This window comes from Triturus cristatus, chromosome 5_2 (assembly GCF_964204655.1).
Source record: "Triturus cristatus chromosome 5_2, aTriCri1.1, whole genome shotgun sequence".
Classification (NCBI taxonomy): domain Eukaryota; kingdom Metazoa; phylum Chordata; class Amphibia; order Caudata; family Salamandridae; genus Triturus; species Triturus cristatus.
The window spans coordinates 1,018,168,184-1,018,192,302 of record NC_140588.1 but is presented as its reverse complement, the minus strand read 5'-3'; the positions used below and the strand labels follow the sequence as shown (position 1 = coordinate 1,018,192,302).

At 45.5% G+C, this 24,119-nt stretch overlaps 1 protein-coding gene across 1 annotated transcript in view; it reads right to left on the bottom strand.

Moving 5' to 3' along the window:
- LOC146829601 (uncharacterized) overlaps nucleotides 1–24,119 on the bottom strand; it is a 165,138-nt gene that overhangs the window by 39,565 nt on the left and 101,454 nt on the right. Inside the window, exon 7 of the mRNA XM_085608303.1 lies at nucleotides 470–491. Within this exon, the coding sequence (XP_085464429.1) occupies nucleotides 470–491 (22 nt within the window). The remainder of the gene's footprint in view (nucleotides 1–469; nucleotides 492–24,119) is intronic.

Here is a 24,119-nt window from a genome sequence, read left to right as displayed (position 1 = left end):
AGAAAGAGGACAAGTGCTTACAAAAAGAAAGAGTTCATCCTCGTGAACTTTAAAAAAATTAGGACATGTGAGACATGGAAAGGAAATTGCAATTTATTATGCAAACTATGACAGCATATTTGCCTTTGTTCCCACTGAATGACTTACCGTAGACGTTGCACGTGTGAAAATACTATCCTCTGCTTCCTTAAAACATTGCAACATTTTCACAATGGAAAATATAATTTTATTTAAAATTGTCCTCTTGCATTAGGTTCCTCAATTCAAGGATGAAAATTACTCACTTTGAAATCTTTGAACTCCTAACACATTCATTGATACCAATAAGGACAGCTTTGAAACATGCTGTTGGGAAATAGTCAGGTTATCTTGGGCAAGACCGGACTTTTGGAAACATGACTTAACAGAACAGTCTAATGAAATGTCATAGAATGTAACAATAATTGAGAAATATATTTCTGTAACTTACGTTGGCATTTCACTGATCTGTCCTGCAAGAAAATAAATCATCAAATTAGGTCAAGTACTTGATTAAAGGTAATTGAGATTTTGAAATGAGTCAAATGTAAATAAAGAATCTAATTCATAAACATATTGGCAAAAACGTGTAACTTTCATAATGAATAAGTAATTTAGGCTTTGTGTAAATGGCATAAACAATTGACATAAATAATTACTATATTTATGCAGCACCCTCTACCATTTATCTCTACTCTAGGCACTGATAACAGTGGAGAATTATTACCCAACTCAATGGTACTCATTTGATCGACCCAACAAGAATGAAAGGCTGAGTGGGCCCACTGGGATTCAAACCATGAATTTAAGATGGCACACAGATTTTCACAGCATAAGTTGGAAAGTAGACAACTCGAGAATTTTCACCTAACTGGGGTATTTCAATCCTTTTTAAACAAAGGGGCATATGTACAAGCCGCTATTCGCCATCACAACGTCACTTTCAGTGACGTTGTGGTGGCGATAGGGGACTCGCCTTATTTACAAGGCAACGTTAAGCCACTTAACGTGGCTTATCGCTGCCTTGTAAATAAGGCACCCTTTCCCGTTATGCTTAGAATGAAAGGGGTGGGCAGTGGGTGTTGCAGTGGGCGTTCTACCACAACTTCCATTGTTTTTGACGATGCCCCCTATTTACAAGGGCAGTGTAAGTAGGTGGCAGCTCCAAAATTAAGACCAGGAAAAACCTGGTCTTAAGTTGGCGAAACGAGGAGAAAAGCTTTGTTTCTCCTAGTTTTTGCTTTTTCCATGTGTGCTGCCTTGTGCAGCACACATGGAAAAAGCAAAACGCCGAAGTCATCTGCGGCGTCCCTCAGGGATCCTCACTGAGCCCGACTCTCTTCAACGTCTACATGAGCCCTCTCGCGGCCATCGCACGCCAACACAACCTCAACGTAATCTCCTACGCCGACGACACCCAGCTGATCCTCTCCCTGACCAACGACGACCCCGCCGCCGCCAGAGCCAACCTGCACGAAGGGATGAGAGAGGTAGCCGAGTGGATGACGACGAGCCGCCTGAAGCTGAACTCAGATAAGACGGAGGTCCTCATCCTGGGCTCCTCGCCCTCCGCCTGGGACGACTCCTGGTGGCCCCCCGCCCTGGGCACCGCACCCAAACCGACAGACCACGCACGCAACCTGGGTTTCATCCTGGACTCCTCCCTCTCCATGACCAGGCAAGTCAACGCCGTCTCCTCATCGTGCTTCAACATCCTGCGCATGCTTCGGAAGATCTTCTGGTGGATCCCCACGGAGACCAGGAAGACCGTCACCCAGGCCCTCGTCACCAGCCGACTGGACTACGGCAACGCACTCTACGCCGGAACCACCGCCAAGATCCAGAAGAGACTCCAGCGCATCCAGAACGCCTCAGCCAGACTCATCCTCGACATCCCACGACACAGCCACATCTCCGGACACCTAAGAGACCTGCACTGGCTCCCGGTCAACAAGAGAATCACCTTCCGCCTCCTTACCCACGCACACAAAGCTCTCCACGACCAAGGCCCGAGCTACCTCAACAACCGAATCAACTTCTACGCTCCCAAACGCCACCTCCGATCCGCCAGCCACGCCCTCGCCACCGTCCCACGCATCCGCAGAACCACTGCTGGAGGAAGGTCCTTCTCCTACCTGGCCGCCAAGACCTGGAACTCCCTCCCGGCCGACCTGCGCCTGACCCAAGACCACCTCTCCTTCAGGAAGAAGCTCAAGACCTGGCTGTTCGAGCAGTAGCGGCACCCCCTCCCCCCCCCAAGCGCCTCGAGACCCTACGGGTAGGTAGTGCGCTCTATAAATTTCTTTGATTGATTGATTGAATCCTCCCCTGCACTCAGACACCCTTGCACTATGGTGCAAGGGTGCCTGCGTTGGCGCCACACTGCTAAGTGTAGCGCCAGTGTAGGGGGAAACGCAAGCCTGCACCATATCGTTGCAAATATGGTGCAGCCTTGCGTTTCTGAAGTGGAGGAGTGAGGCGTTAAGCCATGACGGCTTACGTCTCACTCTGCCACTTCCTTGTACATATGCCCCAAAGTGTTCCATGTTTACAAAGGTGTACATTTAAAATACTAGCACAAGTTTTTTTGGGAACTTTAGTGAGTACCTCCAAACACTAGTACTTTATGGATGCTCACAAATTTGCTTTGTACGTCTCAGATTACACCTCTCCCACTTCATTTTTTCATACTGACATCCCTTCAAAAACCCACCCATCCGCACTTATATCTCATGCATGAACAATCTAGGTAATACTTCCATAAATTAACTTTGTGTCATTTAGATTTTCCTTTCTTCATTTGGAACTCAGTCATTTCAGGCTTTGTGAATTGTATGTAAACCATGACTTTTCTGGAGTAAATGAGCCTTATGACTCACAACATCAGAATTCATCCCAGAAACATCGTCAGCATTTGAAACCATCACACCAGTGTTCTCATTTCCTTGAGGACTGTTGTAGTGTCGTGGTCTAGTTGACGCGCTCTACGTATTCACGCATACATTGGACGCTACCGCGCATGCGCGAGTAACCGCGCGAAAGCTTTAGAGCGTACAGAGCGGTCTGCCCGGCACTCTCTCGTTGCAGGGAAACTTTACCCAATAAATACATGTGGACAACTCCTACACGTCTCCTGAGCGTCATTGGGGAAGAGTTACATCATTACAACTGTTGCATCTCCTTGACGCCTTAGAAGGGTGTGCCTCTTCCATACCAGTTTCTCTGGACTTTATTGGCTCTTCCCCAATGCTCTGGCACCACTTGTAGGAGATATGTGGTTTTATGGATAAGAAACCAACTTTGGACCCTTGGTGCCTGGGTTTTAATCCTGTGTTTGGCACTCGACTCAAACACGAGCAAATCGAAAAAGTACATGCAAAGATTTACATCTCTGCCTAGACATACTTTTATGTTTTAAATTTACAATCATTCCCACTAGGGCGTCTGGAAAGCTGTGCGAGGTCCCGGTTTCCAGGCACACTCCTTGGAATGTCATGTGATGTGACGTATCCCAAGGGCTCCTCTCCCAGGCGCAGAAATCTAACCTAGATGTAAGCACGTGAGGAGAGCGTGCTGTGCAAATGCACATATTTGTCTTTCTTTTTTATCAGTTGAGGAAAACATTTTTCCTCACAGAGAAAGCCCTTCTCCTGAACCCACACCTAGCCTGGGGGTGATGCGTCCCCTTCCCGTCCTAGAAGGGGAGACACTCCAGCCCTCGGCGGAAGTACATTTCCAACCTTTTCCAGCGTGAGAAGGACTCTGATCAGAGTTTATGAACGATTGCAAACATACCTGTGTGCAGGCGTTCACAAAGTGACCAGGCAAGCCACGCCTTATAACTTAAAATGAATACATATCCGATATCCATTCGATGTAGATGGCTCTTAACTCCTATTAACAAAGCATTCTATGAATTGCCAGCCTAAAAAACAAAACTGAATGTGTCCTGGTGTAGTGTAACAGGCGCACATGTAAAGTGCTCCAATACCTTCAAGTCAAGTGTGCGTATATATATATATATATATATATATACATATATATATAATCACAAAAAAAACATAGATTTCAGGGACATTATAGTTAGTTGGACTTTTGTCTCATATAAAACCAGAGAAATTCGCCTGTTATAGTTGGTTGAGCTAATTATAACTTGCGCGCCCGCAATGCACTGGTGATGACGTCACATATTACATCACTCATTACATGTTCAGTGACATCACTGATGACATCACTGATGACATCTCAAATGACATCACTGATGACATCACTGATGACATCATCCAGTGAATGTGTGTTTCTGTAAAGTTTAAATATTTTTCATATATATCTATGCCAAGGTGTATCGAAGAATGAGTGGATTTACAAGTGCCTGAATTGATTATTTAGTAGGTGCATGACTGACCCCGCAATATAATAATAGGATTGGCCCCGGAACATTACCCACCAGTGGGCTCATTTAAATGAACTGGTGAGACCCCGCTTCATTTTTTTCTCTCCATTTTAACCATCCGGTTCCGCTTTATTTAAAAGATACAAGGTTTTCCTCCTCTTGCTTCAACGAGGCAAACAAGAATTTACTATCACAGGGTGCAAGCAATGCTCCCGCCCTGTAATAGCAAACATAAATGTCCTGCGCTTGCACACCCTGGGACATTGTATGACCTGCACGTGGGAGGTGGCGCTCCATGGGACCAAGATGCTTTGTTTCATGCATAACTACAGAATTAGTATATACGCATACTAATACTACTTGCACACGTGTGGTACAGCAACCAGAGTGTAGTGAAAAGGCAGAGGAAGCCCAAAATCAAAAAATATAAATCCTACCAGAGGTAGGATCACATAGTTTGATCAGCTGACGACCCTGGGATGAGTAGAAACAGATTCACCAAGAAAACGGGTCTTCAGCACAACGCAGGCAAGCGCAAAATCTTGGTGAGTGCTACCTTCTTTTCACCTTCTCCCGCTCGTCGCCAAATTTATGTAGTGAACAGGAAGACAGCAGTGGATCTGATAAGTAGATTTATTGCAGGAAAAGAAGACAGCTTAAACAGCCCCCAACAGGACCAGACACCAAGGCATCCGTCTCCTCCAGTGCCGTGTACAAACTCCCCAAGATTCCCCACATGACAGCCCTACATTCTAACATTACATACTTACATTATAGTATCATTACATTGTACTATGACTTACATTAAAATAGTACACAGAGCACATCACTTTACAGCAATGAGCTTACGGTTTAATCCCCGAGTCTTCAGACCACTAGGGGTGAGTAGTTTGCTTCCCACTCCCTGTATAGTATAAACGCATACTAATACTACTTACAGTTATACTACAGCGGCCAGTATGCTACAGTGTCCAGAGCCCATCACTTTACAACAATCAGCTCGGTTTGATCCCCGAGTCTTCACACCGGTAGGCGTAGTACTTTGCTTCCCACTTCCGGTATAGTATAAATGCACGGTAGAGCTCAGTAGTTCGCTTCCCACTCCCTGTATGGTATAAACGCCTACTAACACTACTTCCACAGGTATCCTACAAACAACACAGCACATCACTTTACAGCAATGACCTTCCGGTTTAGGCTCTAGGTTTCATACCCGACTGTAGCAGCATCTCATCTCAGCATCATGTCACTCTGAGCAACACCGCACTTTCAGACCGGTAGGTGAGACTACTTCGCTTTGCACTCCTCCTGTTTCCTACTCTTTTCGCCCTTTTTCCCCCTTATTCGCTTCAATGGAATCACAAAATGGCGGCCAACATTTCCTAGTTGCAACTGCTCGCAGCGCTCACAACCAATAAGCAGCAAGCTCATGCTCGTAATGCCTCAGCCAATCAGATGGCAGAATTCCCAAATATCGATATCTGTAAATTTCGATATTTCTCCAAAACTACTGAACGGATTTACACCAAATAAACAAAAGCGTGCTTTCTAGACCAATACCCTTCTCCCTGCCAAATTTGGGGCAATTCTGTTCACCTGTTAGACCTGTAGCCTTGTCTAAAGTTTCCTATGGAAATTAACATGGAGAAAACACGTTTTGGGACCCCCCTTTTCTCTCGGCCCCCCCTTGATAAATCACCCCCAAACTTCCCTCATAGGAGCTGATATAATCAAAGAATTAGTTTGGAAATTTCATGAAGCTTCATCAAACGACGCCAAGGTTATATGCAAAACAAAAAATGCTCTTCCTATGGAAACTTGGTCCTAACTATAACTGCCTACTGGCGACCGCCAGTACGTAATATATATATATATCTATACATATATGATCAAGTCCCCAAGAAGGGATGAAACGCGTAATGGCTGCCGTTTGTTTGTGATAGCCATCCTGAAATAAACCAACCGGTATTTGAAGAAGAATCCTGTGGTCCATGCTCTTTTTGTCATGGCTGTGAAGAAGCGCGGAAAAGAAGAGTGCTTTGTGATATATATATATATATATATATATATACAACTGTACTCTTGCTTTCCAGCTAGGCTTGTGATATATATGGGGTAAAGTACCTCCTACTTTATAAGAATATTACAAGTCACTGAGGAGTTCCATGACCATATAGAGGAACAAAGCTGAAGTTATTACATTTGAGTTCTGACATCATTGCTTTATAATAGGTGACTTGTGGGTCACAAGTCCTGTATTATAAAGAAATTAGAGACAGTTGTTTATATGGGGATTGCGGTATCCCATATATTATACACATGTACATATGCAGACGGAGGGTCTCTGCCCCTATTAAGTTCATCCGCTTGTCAATTATCTGGTCCATTTAACAGCAGGTTTATATACTGCTTTTCCTCTTTTAAGTCCCATTACCACAAAGTGTTCCTAGGCATTGCATGGGCTTTTCAAGCTGCTCGTTTAACCCAATAAACATGGGGCCATATTTATCATGTAGTTGTGTCGCAGTTTTGATGCATACCCAGATTACCCATCTCTGGCAGCCCTAGGAATGTGCCGAAATGCTCTGCCATCCCTGGGGAGGCATAAGGAGAATTATCTCTATTTCTCCTCGTTGTTTCCTCTTTCTATGTGTGCTGCATTTAACATTCCTTTTTGTCATGTTATATTCTCACATGCTATACTCGCCAGTCCCAGAGGCATGTACTGAATGTACAGTTTTTCAAGGTTATTTCTTTAGGTTCCTTGATAGTGTGTGCGCCACTTCTCTGACAGTTTCCCAACCTGAGCAATCCAGTGGCCTTGTATGCATGCACGCACTTAATTAATATTGTTGTTGATATAAATAAGGTCAAGTGGTTGTCTGTCTGAATCGAGGAATGAAAACATCAGACTCCAGCCGCAATCCTTTGCTTTCAGCGCGTCTCCTGCAAATCTACCAGGAGCGGATGTGGCTTAGGGCCCGAGTTGTCCACTTTGTAACTAGAGAACAATGATCAAGTCTCAGCGTCTGCACAGCATCCTGTGATTCTGGGCAAATCAATTACTCTCGGTCTCCCCATGCCTAGAAAACATGCATGTGTCCTTGTGTAATATAACTGGTGCTCCTGTAAAGCACTAAAATACTTTCGAGCCGAGTTTCCGCTGTATAAAAGTGCGACGTAAACAAAAAATAAGCTCGCCTCTCTGTAGAATCTTAGTCCTAAAATGAGCTCCACGGAATGCCTCACCGCTCGTCCTCGCTCTACGTTAACTACCCGGACGTTATGCATTCTATATTGCACATGTTTCAGTTGATGAAAAGCATTATGTTGCCCTATGCAAATATAAAAATACTTTTAACTGCAGATGCTGACTATTGCAATCATTTTGGTCCCACTCTCTTCCTATCCGCTTATCATAGATATATTTTCTCCCTGCTCTCATTTCGTTATATTATCTTTTTCATCCAGTCCCCACTAGTTAAGTGGCGTAACGAACCTTGAGGGGGCCCCACTGCAAAGAATATGGAGCCCCCCCCCCATGCTCCGGATTTAGTCAGGAGCTCTCAAGTCAGGGGCCTGCTGCGCATGCACCAGTGGCGGCTGGTGGATCCTAAAAGTGGTCAAACAAAAATCTGAGATCCAAGTTGAAGGAGCAAGTGAGTACAGCAAGCACACCAAAGTGAAAGAGGAGTGTTCGGGGTTGGCCTTCCCAAGTGGGCCTTTTAACCACTCAAATTTCAGCTTTAAACAAATTCAGTAATTTGTCTCCAAAATATCAGCTTTTATGAAAGCAGACACGTTTTGCTATTAAATACTAGCTTTGAATTCTTGAAAAGAAATTAAAATTCCCTAAATCAAGAAGTTATCTTTTTGTGAAAAAGTTCAATTATTGTCATGAACCACTGCAACACATGGATAGATTCTGCCTTGAATATCTATGTGTCATAGTTGCATGTCATATGCGCCAATCTTATGCCAAGAATTACCACCATTATGCCGAAGCTAGCATGAGGGCTGTGCACCACCACGCAATCAGACAGGAATTACCACTATTATGCCAGGGCCTGCATTTTACCCAATTTGTGCACCATTATACCATGGGTGAGCACATTGGGCCGATATGTACCACCATTATGGCAGGGTCAACATTATGTCATGGTATTTTATTTATTAAGTACACAATCATGGAACATTGCTGGTGTTGAAATGGGGTAGCTCTGTAGAATCTCACTAGTGGCCATGACAAGCTCCCCTCTTTACCTAGTGATAGATTTTTCTACACAAAGGCATGTCGCAGGCACTATGGAAAAGAGAGAACAAGATATGAACGGCTTCCTTGTTTGTCTCTAACAGTCCACCCACTCTCGTCACAGCCCTTCCCACAGTACACAAGGACACCCATATGTCCCCTGTACCCTTCTAAAGGTCAAATGCATATCAACCATCCTGGAATGGTTACTTATTTAGAAAAGTATGGGAAGAAATTTTAGAGAATAATAATAGCTTGACCTTTATGCGTGATGCGGGGTCTGTAATTGACTATGGGGCACTGGGGTACAGTTCTCTGCAGGACAGCTGAGGGTCATGACTTCAGAGACCACTGTGTTTACTCCCTGCCCTGTGTTAATTCATGGTCTATGTCGTGCAACCTTATTTACGCCCTGTAGTATTTCATTGTCTCTTATTCACCACTGTCCACCTACTGTATTTACACCCTGTAGTATTTCATTGTCTCTCATTCACCATTGTCCACCTACTGTATTTACACCCTGTTATTTATTGTCTCTCATTCACCGCTGTCCACCCACTGTATTTACACCCTGTATTTCATTGTCTCTCATACACCACTGCCCACCCACTGTATTTACACCCTGTAGTATTTTATTGTCTCTTATACACCACTGTCCACCCACTGTATTTACACCCTGTATTTCATTGTCTCTTATTCACCACTGTCCACCTACAGTATTTACACCCTTTCGTATTTCATTGTCTCTCACACACCAATGTCCACCCTCTGAATTTACACCCTTTAGTATTTCATTGTCTCTTATTCACCACTGTCCACCTATATTATTTGCACTCTGTATTTCATTGTCGCTCATACATCGCTATCCACCCACTGTATTTACACCCTGTAGTATTTCATTGTCTCTCATACACTGCTTTCCACCCACTGTATTTCCATCCTGTAGTATTTCATTGTCTCTTATACACAACTGTCCACCCGCTGTATTTACACCCTGTCGTATTTCATCGTCTCTCATACACCACAGTCTAACCACTGTATTTACACACTGTATTTCATTGTCTCTCATACACTGCTGTCCACCCACTCTATTTACACCCTTTCATTTTTCATTGTTTCTCATACACCACTGTCCACCCACTGTATTTGCACTCTTTCGTATTTCATAGTCTCTCATACACCACTGTCCACCTACTGTATTTGCACCCTTTAGCATTTCATTGTCTCTCATATACCACTGTCCACCCACTGTATTTACACCCTGTATTTCATTCTCTTATTCACCACTGTCCACCCACTGTATTTACACCCTTTAGTATTTCATTGTTTCTCATACACCACTGTCCACCTACTGTAATTACACCCTTTAGTATTTATTTGTCTCTTATTCACCGCTGTCCACCTACTGTATTTATACCCTGTAGTATTTAATTGTCTCTCACACACCACTGTCCACCTACTGTGTTTACACCCTGTAGAATTTCATTGTCTCTCATACACCACTGTCCACCTACTGTATTTACACCCTGTAGAATTTCATTGTCTCTCACACACCACTGTCCACCTACTCTATTTACACCCTTTAGTATTTCATTGTCTCTCATATACCACTGTCCACCCACTGTATTTACACCCTGTATTTCATTCTCTTATTCTCCAGTGTCCACCCACTGTATTTACACCCTGTAGTATTTCATTGTCTCTCACACACCACTGTCCACCTACTGTGTTTACACCCTGTAGAATTTAATTGTCTCTCATACACCATTGTCCACCTACTGTATTTACACCCTGTAGAATTTCATTGTCTCTCACACACCACTGTCCACCTACTGTATTTACACCCTGTAGTATTTAATTGTCTCTTATTCACCACTGTCCACCTACAGTATTTACACCCTGTATTTCATTGTCTCTCATACACCGCTGTCCACCCACTTTATTTACACCCTGTAGTATTTCATTGTATCTCATACACAACTGTTCACCCGCTGTATTTACACCCTGTAGTGTTTCAATGTCTCTCATATACCACTGTCCACCCACTGTATTTACACCCTTTCGTATTTCAATGATTTCTTCATGTCTTTCTTCTCTCAGCCTCCATTAGCCATCTTGGAACAATAAAATCATAATAAACTACAGCAAAAGAAACATACTTTGGTACAGCCAATAGTTCTGCTACCAACGTCAGACCTATTGGCTTTGCCAACGCTTATTAGATATTACATCTTACATGGATACTCCCCTTCTGACCCACAATGTCCATCCCTTCTTATGTGTGTCCTGCTCTCTCCCATATGACTCTGGTGATAGTTTGCTACACTCTAGTCCCGTTTATTTCCCTGAATATATCTCTATTATTTTTGGCATTTCGTTGCTGTTCTGGGGGCTCTTTCTATGCTTTATTAGACTTTAAGTACCAATTTATAAAAATATTACCAATGCGAATAACAAGAAATAGAATTCATAGGAAAACAAACATAAAATAAAAAGTGCACAGAATGGGCGGAAACTGAATACCTAAAATGTATTTTAAAAAAAGAAAATGAAGGTTCTGTGCTGTGGAACCTGGGAATGACTTTCCCCAACTCTATAGCACTCCGGAGGCCCCTAAAATGTGAGTTTTTCAGTTAGGCTGGAGTCAGTGGCGTAGCATGAGCCTCACGCGCCCTCATTTAAGGAGGTGAAAATGGCCCCCTGGCTCCTGGTTGGGTAGTAAAAGACAGCTGTAGTCAGTGTGCCCCTCCCATTCCTAGGCCCCGATGCCACTGCACATGCTGCACCATTGGTACGTACGCCCATGGCCAGAGTATATAAGGAAATTTAAGGACTGATGATAAAGATAGTCAACAATATTAGGCAGGTGCCTAGGGTGCCAGAACCAAACAGGGCCAAATTGACACCAAAAGCATCAAATATTACCAATTTATTCCAAGGAGGGAGCACAAAAATAAAAAATAGAATTTTGATGAAGGCTCCAGATAGCGTTGCACTTGGTTTCAAATATCGCTCAAAAATGTGCAACAACTACAGACATGTTCTCCCTTCCTTTGCAACTAGGAAGACCACTGATACAAATGAAATGTGGCATAACAGCCAGTTATGCTGGCTTTGGAACTGGGGGATCATGCTCGAGTCTCAGTGCTGGTTCAACATCCTGTGATTCTGAGCAAATCACTGAATATCCCTGTGCTTAAAAAATAAGTGTGGCCTTGTGTAATGTAACTGGTGCTCATTTAAAGCGCTCCAATACCTTGAGGGCAAGCTTGCGCTATATTGAACTATTAAAAAAAGTACTCTGTCATTTTCTAGATGTACATCCATTTTCAAACATTCTTGAGCCATTTTTTTTAAATCTCCTCTGTGGAGACCTGGGAACGTTTCCATGTTCACTATCAGCATCAGGGACACTGCCGGCCACTGAGGAGATACTCCGTGCCATCCAGGGTGACGCTCCAACTCAAACAAATGCGAGGCCAATTGCATTTCCAATGCTTGCTTACCTTCCAATGCGTCCCAGCAGAGTCCTGCTCCTGGAGCTGCAAACCTTCTCCTAGCCCTGTCAGCTCTGTGCTGCCTCCTCCCTTCTCAGAGGCTGTGCCTTGTGGGGAATGCTCTCTCTGGGGCCCCCACCCCCATCCTTTTTCCGGCCCGGCTCTGACTGAAGAGAAACAATGTAACTTGTTGCTTAGTTTCTCTTCAGTCCTGGGTCAGGCCCAGGAGCTCAGAGCAGGCTGCAGACTGCACCTGCTTTCTAAAGCAAGAATTTCTCTCACAGGTCTTTACCGAAGAGCTGAGGGGGCCCCCTTCACCTCCCAAAGACTGTGACCCCCCCGCACCGCGGGAGCTGCGGGGTTGTTTGTTACGCACCTGCACCAGCTGGTCATAATCATTCCTTAACTCTTCCTAGTTGAATGTGGCAAACCCAGAGAGGAAGGCATGTGATGGGCTGAGACACCACAATCAGCCCAGTGGGAGGTAGTTTGGTTTTATACAGATGAAGATGAGCGCACCAAGGGTGGTGGATGAAAAGAGTGGTTATTGGTACAATAGTTTTCGCTGGCTGTTGGGCATGTGGCCTCACATTTTGAAGTGAGTTGGGACTGAGCTCCCACACTGCCTAACTGAGCGCTTCCGGGGGCTCCTGCTTCCAGTCAGTGTGTTTTGGCGCCCACACCCCTAACATAGCTCAGAAACAAGGCAACAATGCAACCTGCCTCCAAAAAACATGGGGTTCGTCTAACAAGCTGCTGATTAGGATCTTCAGAACGTAAAGGCCCACTTCAAGGTAAGCAAAATGTGAAATTTAAAATACGGAAGGTGAAAAATATGAGGGTTCAAACTAGCCTTTCACGCTAGCAACGTCTCTAAAAGAGTCTTAAGTGTCTACTAGAGGACAACAGCACGAGAAGGATAGTCAAGAGGAAACAGCACGTGTTCATAGGGCGTGGGCGGGCTGGGAAATGGCAGTTACCTAGGAGGGACATGCGCCACTTTAAGGGTATTTCTTTGGCGTCCTGGTATGAAAGCTGGCCCTACAGCAGGATATCATTGGCCATTTTTATTTTCAAAATGTGGTGCAGCATGTTGCCATGCTGCTCTGTGTCACTGGGAAAGGGCAGAAATGCGGCACATTCCTGTCCTTTACCCAGCACTGGTGCCTAGCACCAACGCAGACACCCTTGCACCGTGTTGCATGCGTGCCAGTGTTGCATGCAGTATGGTTTTTGTGCACAAAGGGACACCTTCCTGCACAAAAATTATCCTGGGAGGCACATTCCTCTTTCTATGTGAATATATTTCTACTCTGTACACTTCTCCTGGGAGGCATATCTTTTTGGTACATTCCTAGGTTTACAAGATCTTGTAAATCTGGGAATGCATCAAAATCTATGAATGTTGCATGGGAACATCCAGGCATCTACGGGGAGGAGAGACGGACAGAGCTAGGTGTTTCAGCGGAAGGCGCACCTGGACACAAGTGTGACTAAAGGGGTCTTCCATCCACTCCTTACATGGAGCACATAGGTTAAGAAACTTGGGCTGACGTGGAGCCTCCTCAATGAGTGGAGTGGCAAAAGGTCACCCCGCGTAGAGGTTTTCCCTTATCACGAGATTGGTAAGGTCGGATCCTGCTGTAGTACTGGTCCTGATGAATGCCGCATACCCTTTCGAGACACTAGGCAGAAACATGTTGACCCTATTCACCACGGTGAGGGGGATGATGACTTCCCCTAGTCACCGCCCCAATTTTTTAATATCATACAGTTGCCCACCTTATTAAAATTAATTTGACAACTTTAATGGTTTTTAAATCACATTCACTATTCACTGACCCCAACTTAGTTTAGAAGTGCATCCATGTCGTCAGGTGTATGCCCGCCCTCCAGCAAACCAAGGGCCTCATTTATGAAAAGTGACGCATCACTGTGTGAAAACAGTGATGCGCCACTTTTCACTACGCCCTCCCTGCGACTCCAGTGATGCGTCATATTTACAGTATGACGCATCATGTCGCAAGGAGTCACAGATACGTCAGTATTTCTGACGTATCTGTAGGCGCAAAAGTGACGCATCGCTGGAGTGTGTCACAAAAGTGACGCAACTCCAGCAATGTGTCCTTTCACATGGGGCAAGCCCCATGTGAAAGGGCCTGCGTCAGTCTTACGCCTGCTGTGAGGCAGGCGCAAGAAATTGACGCATTTGCACACTAGAAGTGGCGCAGTGAAATCTCGTAGATTTCACTGCGTCACTTCTACGACCCTTTGTTGCGTCAAAACGCCCCCCTTGCATACATTATACCTGGCGCAGGTATAATGTGGCGCAGGGGTTTACAAAGTGACGCATCTACCTAGATGCGTCACTTTGTAAATATGGCGCAACATGGCGCATGTTTTATGCCACTGGTGCGTCACAAAAAGTGACGCACCGGCGGCGCAAAAGTGACGCAGGGGCTCATAAATGAGCCCCCAAGTTTTTAGAGGGTGAGGACTGCCGATGATGAAGCATGACACCAGGTGGTGTGTGAGGCCAGTCCTTCACTTTTTGTGAGATGTCAACACTCACAGTTTGACTTTGATTTTTGAGCACTAGTGGTAATTTTTCTGGGAGCAGCTCCATTTGTGTGTAACATCCACGCACCACCCATCGGAACGCCTCCCTGGCGCAGAGTAATGCAACACAACGATTTGCACTGCGTTACATTACTCAAGATTAATGCAGCCATGCAGGGCCACACAATGTTGTCTTGCGTCGCTTCATAAATCTCATTTTTCATTTGTGCTGCTTTTGCACCACGTTGTGTAGTGCACGAGCGACGCAGAGGGGCTCATAAATATGCCTCCTAGTCTCGTAGCAACCTTAAGGACTAAGGGCCATGTTTATGACTGGTCATATTTTTGAAGTCATGAAGAGCCATTTAGCATTTTTTTTTTTTGGCTCCAAAAATATGGAGTAAATGCAACACAGTGTAAATTACTGCAATGCATTACTTCACCCTGGGTAGAAGTTCCATAGGCATTGGATGGGTGATCCCACACAACTCCCATGGTTTTTGACACATTGCCAGATTTACATGACCTTGTGAACAGGGCCAGACTAGCGGGCACCGGGTGTTTCCCCGGTGGGCCGGCAAGGTGGGGGACGATTTTAGGCCCCTGCGTGCCCTTTTTGTTACAGGGTCGTTTTTGCAGCATAGCTGCAAAATTGGCCCCTGTAACAAAATCGGCAAAACTGGCCCTGACAATCAGTTTGGCCGCACCCAGGGGGGCCGGCCGAGATCTTTGTCAGGGCTGGTTTTGGTTCCCAGTCCGGCCCTGCTTGTGAACCTGGATATGCACCAAAAAGATACGCCTCTCCAGGGGAGGCGTAACAAGGAGGAATATCTTTATTTCTCCTTGTTTTTTCCTCTTTCTATGTGTGTGCTACATTCTGCAGCACACATAGAAAGAGGAAAACATTTCTCAGGATAGTTTTTGTGCAGTAAAACAATCCTGCCTAGAAAAGAGGCACCCTTGCACAATCGTGCAAAGGTGCCCACCTTTGCACTAGGCTGTCAAAACGGTGCCAGCACATGGGAAAAGGACAGGAATGCATCTTATTAGATAAATATGGCACATTCCTGCCTTTTTCCGGTGACTTTCTGCGCTGCCCTTCGCCCCTAAATTCATAAATATGGTCATAAGATCTTCTCAAAAAGAGCAGCAAGTGGTTTGCCACAACCGATGCAAGTCTCTACTGGTCTCTCAGCTGCATGCCTGTTGAATATTAACTCATCGCTTCGGCAACAGGGACGCTTCAGACTCCTAGTCACTCTGACTCATTCAGAACTCAGTCTTACAGCCGGCTGCACCTGTGCTGGGCAAAGATAGGCCAATACTTTACAAAAAATCTTAGCTCCATTCCTCAGGAGCAGAAATTCAGGACAATCGAAGGAGCACCTTTTTCCATGTTAGTATAACGGGCAGTGGGCACGGCTTCTGCAGAAGGCAGGGAGTTACCCCTCTTCTTCCAATTCACAGCTAGGTCAGAAGTGTAAGGGACTTAAGTTCATTTTAAAAGGCCCACTCTCATGCCACTGAGTGGCTCTGGCCGAATTCCTACAGAAATTCACAAGACTATCCCCCCACGCTTACCCTTCATTGTAATGTTACATTTGCTTTCAAGCAGACTCGGTGGCGCTCCAACAGCAGTGGTTCCTCCGTGAGAGCTGAGCTGCGTCGCCCTCCCCCCACACTTACCCTTCATTGTAATGTTACATTTGCTTTCAAGCAGACTCGGTGGCTCTCCACCAGCAGTGGTTCCTCCGTGAGAGCTGAGCTGCGTCGCCCTCCCCCCACGCTTACCCTTCATTGTAATGTTACATTTGCTTTCAGGCAGACTCGGTGGCACTCCAACAGCAGTGGTTCTTCCGTGAGAGCTGAGCTGCGTCGTCCTCCCCCCACACTTACCCTTCATTGTAATGTTACATTTGCTTTCAGGCAGACTCGGTGGCACTCCAACAGCAGTGGTTCCTCCGTGAGAGCTGAGCTGCGTCGCCCTCCCCCCACACTTACCCTTCATTGTAATGTTACATTTGCTTTCAGGCAGACTTGGTGGCTCTCCACCAGCAGTGGTTCCTCCGTGAGAGCTGAGCTGCGTCACCCTCCCCCCACACTTACCCTTCATTGTAATGTTACATTTGCTTTAAGGCAGACTCGGTGGCACTCCAACAGCAGTGGTTCCTCCATGAGAGCTGAGCTGCGTCGTCCTCCCCCCACACTTACCCTTCATTGTAATGTTACATTTGCTTTCAGGCAGACTCGGTGGCGCTCCAACAGCAGTGGTTCCTCCGTGAGAGCTGAGCTGCGTCGTCCTCCCCCCACACTTACCCTTCATTGTAATGTTACATTTGCTTTCAGGCAGACTCGGTGGCGCTCCAACAGCAGTGGTTCCTCCGTGAGAGCTGAGCTGCGTCGCCCTCCCCCCACACTTACCCTTCATTGTAATGTTACGTTTGCTTTCAGGCAGACTTGGTGGCTCTCCACCAGCAGTGGTTCCTCCGTGAGAGCTGAGCTGCGTCGCCCTCCCCCCACGCTTACCCTTCATTGTAATGTTACATTTGCTTTCAGGCAGACTCGGTGGCACTCCAACAGCAGTGGTTCTTCCGTGAGAGCTGAGCTGCGTCGTCCTCCCCCCACACTTACCCTTCATTGTAATGTCACATTTGCTTTCAGGCAGACTCGGTGGCACTCCAACAGCAGTGGTTCCTCCGTGAGAGCTGAGCTGCGTCGCCCACCCCCCACACTTACCCTTCATTGTAATGTTACATTTGCTTTCAGGCAGACTTGGTGGCTCTCCACCAGCAGTGGTTCCTCCGTGAGAGCTGAGCTGCGTCGCCCTCCCCCCACGCTTACCCTTCATTGTAATGTTACATTTGCTTTCAGGCAGACTCGGTGGCACTCCAACAGCAGTGGTTCCTCCGTGAGAGCTGAGCTGCGTCGTCCTCCCCCCACACTTACCCTTCATTGTAATGTTACATTTGCTTTCAGGCAGACTCGGTGGCGCTCCAACAGCAGTGGTTCCTCCGTGAGAGCTGAGCTGCGTCGCCCTCCCCCCACGCTTACCCTTCATTGTAATGTTACATTTGCTTTCAGGCAGACTCGGTGGCACTCCAACAGCAGTGGTTCCTCCGTGAGAGCTGAGCTGCGTCGTCCTCCCCCCACACTTACCCTTCATTGTAATGTTACATTTGCTTTCAGGCAGACTCGGTGGCACTCCAACAGCAGTGGTTCCTCCGTGAGAGCTGAGCTGCGTCGCCCTCCCCCCACACTTACCCTTCATTGTAATGTTACATTTGCTTTCAGGCAGACTTGGTGGCTCTCCACCAGCAGTGGTTCCTCCGTGAGAGCTGAGCTGCGTCGCCCTCCCCCCACACTTACCCTTCATTGTAATGTTACATTTGCTTTCAGGCAGACTCGGTGGCACTCCAACAGCAGTGGTTCCTCCGTGAGAGCTGAGCTGCGTCGTCCTCCCCCCACACTTACCCTTCATTGTAATGTTACATTTGCTTTCAGGCAGACTCGGTGGGGCTCCAACAGCAGTGGTTCCTCCGTGAGAGCTGAGCTGCGTCGCCCTCCCCCCACACTTACCCTTCATTGTAATGTTACATTTACTTTCAGGCAGACTCGGTGGCGCTCCAACAGCAGTGGTTCCTCCGTGAGAGCTGAGCTGCATCGCCCTCCCCCCACACTGCTGGGCAGAAAGCGAGAAATATAAAATGGTAATAAAATTATTTTATTACCTTTTTATTTTTTTCACTTTCTGCCAGCAAACGGAGTGCAAGGGCAGGGCAGGCCAGTGAGTCACTGCTGCCAGTGTTTGGCAGGAATGAGAAGTGGTCACTTCAGTTTGCATTGCACATGTTGGTTTGCCCGGCTACCTTGCTACGGCCAAATCAACAAGCGCAATTCAAAACTCTCCAACCCAACTGTCTTAGACAGCTGAGTTGAAGAACAGGCCCAGACCTAGTGTGTTTAGGAGCATGCCCACTCCAGCCACTGAAGATGCTTCACTCATGCTGCTTAACAGCATGAGAACAGCATCTTGATTGGATTAGAGACTTGACTGTGGACTTCGCTCTGAGGATGTGCTGCAGAACAAGGACGTGCTGCAGAACATCGAGGCGGCAGTGTAAGATAAGTATGTTTTTTTGTATATATTTATATTATTGTGTATTATTATGTATATGTTTTTTGTGTTTTGCGACCTGCTGCCACTGCACTCGAACTGCAGAAAGTTATTTGAACTAGTTGACCTGTCAGAATCCCTAGATTTTTTATTTTTGTTTGCTTTATGACCTCCAATTTCTCGATTGCTGCTGTGAGTAAATCTCTCAAGGAGGTTACTACATTCCAGGGACAGGGAACATACCTTTCTTTCTTGCATGCACAGCTTATGTTCATGGATAGATTACTTTCTGCCAATATTGCACAAATCTTTGTTTAATAAAAGCTTTATGAAAATGTAATTGGGGAATGGTCCAAGATTCCTCCATCAAGATTTCTGCAGGTTACCTAGCTTTGGCCAGCTCATTCAAAAATAGGTAACCTGCACAAATCTTGATGGAGGAATCTTGGAACATTCCCCAATACTTCTAGAACCTGACCTCACTTATACTGGCCAGACTGCCAAAAGATGGCGGATGAATGTGACCAGATATAAGCTGCTGGCTGTGGAAAGAGTGCTGACTGAACACTTACATAGATATCTAGATGAGAACAAAGACTCAGCCTCGTCACCTCAAACGTTGTGGGCAGCCGGCAATGCCATGCTGGAGGGTTAATTATGAGAGACTCTGCTAGGTGGAAAAAAAGTTTGCAAGTCAACCAAAAACGACTAGAGAAGGAAATGTGTTCCCTGACCAGGCATTATGACCAAAGCCCTAAGCCACAACTCTTCCAATGGCTAGAAAGGGCTACATTTGACTTTAATACTTATTTTACAATGCTGGCAGAATACTCGTTACTTTCCTAAAGTTGAGACATTACGAAGAGGGAGACAAGGCATGCAGATTATTGGCTGAAGTTACTTCAGGGGGAAGCCCGATGAGCAATACGGGTCATACAAAACCAGCAAAATCTACTGGTGACCCATCCAGGCGAAAAAGCAGATGTATGTGCCCAGTTTCTAAGGGACCTGTATATCCTCAGGGGCCACAGTCCACCCATGGTCAGCTGGCATTCTTGTAGGAGGTCTGCTTACCTACTCTCCCAACGAGTTGACAATTAAATCCTACTGTCTTTGTTCACTGAAAAGTGATGACAGAATGTGCAAAGAGCAGGATTGGGTCTGGACTTAATCGCAAAGATACAATGACTATAACAACCCAACAGTACAGATAGATTGTGAGGTGCCCATGTTCCAGATGTTTCAGATACACCAGGGAATGAGACATGGATGTCTTGTTTCCCCACTCCTCTTCCTATTGGCTTTGGTGCATGAGGCAATAGAGCAAATATGGGCCCTAGAGACAAATCAAAATAATGTTTCAGTTCAGTGTCTTATGTCCTTGATCAATGACAATTCAGTTTTCTCTGGATATAAGATTAACTGAAGGAAAATGGAAGCCTTGCCTGTAACAAGCTATCAGGTTAGAAGAATTGGCAATGAACATGCATTCACTTAGAAAACATCTATATTGAAATAGCTTGGTGAACTGGTCAATAGTGGTCTGAAAGATATGGTCGTAGATAACATGCAACCATTGTTGGATAAGACTTATTCAGATTTTGTATGATGGTCCTCTCTACAACTCTCATTTTGGGGTAAGGTGCAGGTAGTAAAGATGGTGACCATTCCCATTCTCCCACTCTTGTTGTTTTTTTTCCCACCAGGTGAAAAACAGAAACACGATTGAGATGTTCCAATACACAAACGAAACAGGGTATAAGGTAGGTATCTCAATGCACCAATTCATCTAGTTAGGTCAAAAATTATCAATATTTTTCAGGTGCCACGGATCATGAGGTTAGATACCCCTAAACCTCCTTAGGATCAAACGATCCAGCAATATGTCAACAAAACACTGAGATCCAGCACTCCACAACGTTATTTTGCAATCATGTAATATATCAGTCCATTCAGCAGGTGTGATTTCACAATTGTTTCTTTATTATATTCTTCTTTTCTTTACAAATGTAAAAGACATAAACAGCGTAGCCGACGCGTTTCGTCCAAGCGGACTTCTTCAGGGCAATCACTTAAGTGTAAAGAAGGTTTCAACTTGTTTCCCTCCAACTTCAAGAAATATAGCTATACCTTCCTCCCGGGACCTCTAGATGGAGGGAATCTGCTCCTACATACGGATATCATTTTAACTGTATACTAATGAAATAAATATATTTGAAGAACTTAACCTGATCAAACAAACGAAGAATAAGGAAATGTATTTGACTGGGACTACTAGAGGAAGGTATAGCTATATTTCTTGAAGTTGGAGGGAATCAAGTTGAAACCTTCTTTACACTTAAGTGATTGCCCTGAAGAAGTCCGCTTGGACGAAACGCGTCGGCTACGCTGTTTATGTCTTTTACATTTGTAAAGAAAAGAAGAATATAATAAAGAAACAATTGTGAAATCACACCTGCTGAATGGACTGATATATTACATGATTGCAAAATAACGTTGTGGAGTGCTGGATCTCAGTGTTTTGTTGACGATTGAGATGTTCCCATGAGCGCTTTGACGCATTCACACGCTAATAGAGGTACCATAGGAATATAGGGTGTCCTTTTCCCTGATCCTATTTTTATTCACGAGCTTTACACTGCACGGTCCTAATGAAGCGCACCAGGATCCATTAGGGACCTTTTTCCTAGCGCGAAACATGTTGACCAGATTTCACATTCACACACATACACAGGTACTGAGAGCAGCAGAGTAATACCCTTACCTCTATTATATTTGTTTACTAGAGGTGCTCCATCTCCCCATAAAATTCTTTTACTTTTACCTCTCAGACCTATGAATAAAAATTGACTTCAGGGTACCAGTGGGGTAATTTTAATACACTTGCACACACCTTTTTTAGGCCCACACACCCACATTCACAACTGTGGCGTCTCCTAAAATATATCCAACAAAGAGCCCTCTCATGGGGCCCGTGGAGGACAGCAGCACTACCCCCGCGAGGAGTAACACCCGATGATGAAGCATGACACTCGCAAGATTGTGTGAGGGCACTATTTTCTAAAGGAGAAATTCCCCCACCTTCATCAGGCTGGAACCACACAGAGAGACTACCATCTAGCTTCTCTTTTTGCGTAACCGATTAGGTTATTGCTTGTCTTATAGGAACAGTTAACAGTCAGTGAGTATATGCTAGTTCTTGGGAGCAACCGTACTGGACCTATCTTTTTCCTCATTGCTCCCTGTACCCCCTCTTTGCAGTGTTTTGTGAGCCCACATTCGTTACCTGTATTGCATGATGGGCCACGAGTACTTTCAGTTTGCTGTGCTCCCCTTTAGCCCTACCAGTGCACCTTGGGTGTTCACAAAGGTGATGCCGGTAGTTTCAGATTATCTGCGGAGGTCAGGGGTTCCAATCTTCTTCTACATCGACGACTGGCTGCTGACAGTGGGCCTGCCTCAGGTAATAATCACCCATCTCCAGAGTACTGCAGACCTCCTGCAGTCGCTAGGGTTCACTAAGAACATGTCAAAGTCATAACTGACTCCCTCTCAGACACAGTGCAGTTTCGGATCAATGATTCTGATGTTTCAGCCTCCATCCTGGATTTCAGCAAGACTAACTGAGAGGCTGCTGGACCTCATGGCCTCCTGCATCCTGCTGGTAACATATGCCCGCTGTGATATTCCAGCTCTGCAGTGGGACCTGAAGTCCCAGTGGGCGCAGCATCAGAGAAATCTCTCTGACCTGGCCCAGGTATCAGAGGGAACTGCAAAAGATCTGGAGTTGAGGCAGACAAACTACAATTGGGTCAGTGGCAGACCCCTCTCCCTTCCTCACCTAGAGCTCACAGTAGTGACAGATGAGCCACTCATGGTATGGGGCTACCATCAGGGAGAGGTGGAGATCAAAGAACTCTGGTCTCAAGGCAGAGTTTCAGCTCCACATCACTTTGTTGGAGTTGAGAGCGATCTGCTTGTCATTTAAGGCCTTTCTCCCTTTCACCAAAGGAAGACTAGTGCAGGTGTTCATGTACAACATTACCGCCATGTAGTGCTGCAGCAAACAGGGCAGGGTGGTGTCTTGGACCCTCTGCTATGAGGCTATACACAACTAGATATGGCCGAGGACGTCAGAGCATTTTCCTGGTCGTACAGCACCTAGCAGGCTCTCTGAATGCCAGAGCAGATTAACTCAGCCATCAATGATTTACAGATCATGAATTACATCTCCATCTGGAGTTGGTGCATGGTCTCTTCCGTGACAGGGGAGATCTTTGGTTAGGTCTATTCGGCACTGCTGAAAACGTGCAATGTCAGCACTTCTGTACGCTGGAGTTTCCAAGACAGCTTGCACTCGGAGAAGCATTTATTTTGGAGTTGAATTCAGGCCCCCTCTATGCCTTCCAGGCAATATTACTCCTGCCCAGAGTTCTCAAGAAGATCAGGAATGATCAGGCCCAAGACTTTCCTGTTCCAGATTGGGAACAGAGAGCGCATCGGTCCACCGGTCAGGCTTCCCCTTTGGGAGGATCTCCTGTTGCAGAAGCAGGGCATGGACCTGCACCTGAACCTGTGCTTGCTCAGGCTTTAGCAGTGCCAGCCGAGTGACTTTGACCTCCCTTCTGAAGTCTGCTGAGCCATTCTGGAAGCCATGCGTACCTCAACTAAGACCATATACACCTATTGTTTATTTATTCTGTGTTTTCTATAGTGCGAACATGACCCAATTGGGAATCAGAGCTCTTCACAAATTGTATAGCATCAACAATTGTGACAAACATGGTAAAAAGGCATTGTAACAATAATAAAGCAGGTAACCAGATAACACGTATGAAACAGTTCCATCTCAATACAACACATGGACCGTATGAGTATAAGAAGGTAGATACTAAGTTCACTCACAAAAGTTATGAAGGTCTTCCGCTATACATATTAAATTCGTATTGGGTCATAAGCATCCGTCAGATCACTAGTAAACTAACTCCCTGCTAAGAGGGGAGGTGTATTAAGATATATATTGTGATCCCTCAGGAGAGAGCGGATTTCACACCTAGACGATCTAGTTGACACATTAGCTATCAGACCGCAATGTATTTACTCTGCAGTTGATTATAGTATTATTCTGCTTATTAGAAAGATCTATGCTTCTCTCTTGAAGACTGTTGTCGCCAGGATTATTCTAATGTTTGGAGGAACCAAGTTCTAGATTCGAGGGGCGGCTCCGTAGAATGTTCTGTCGTAGGTTTTCTTCTTCTGAAAGATAGGATGTTGCAGCACCAGGTC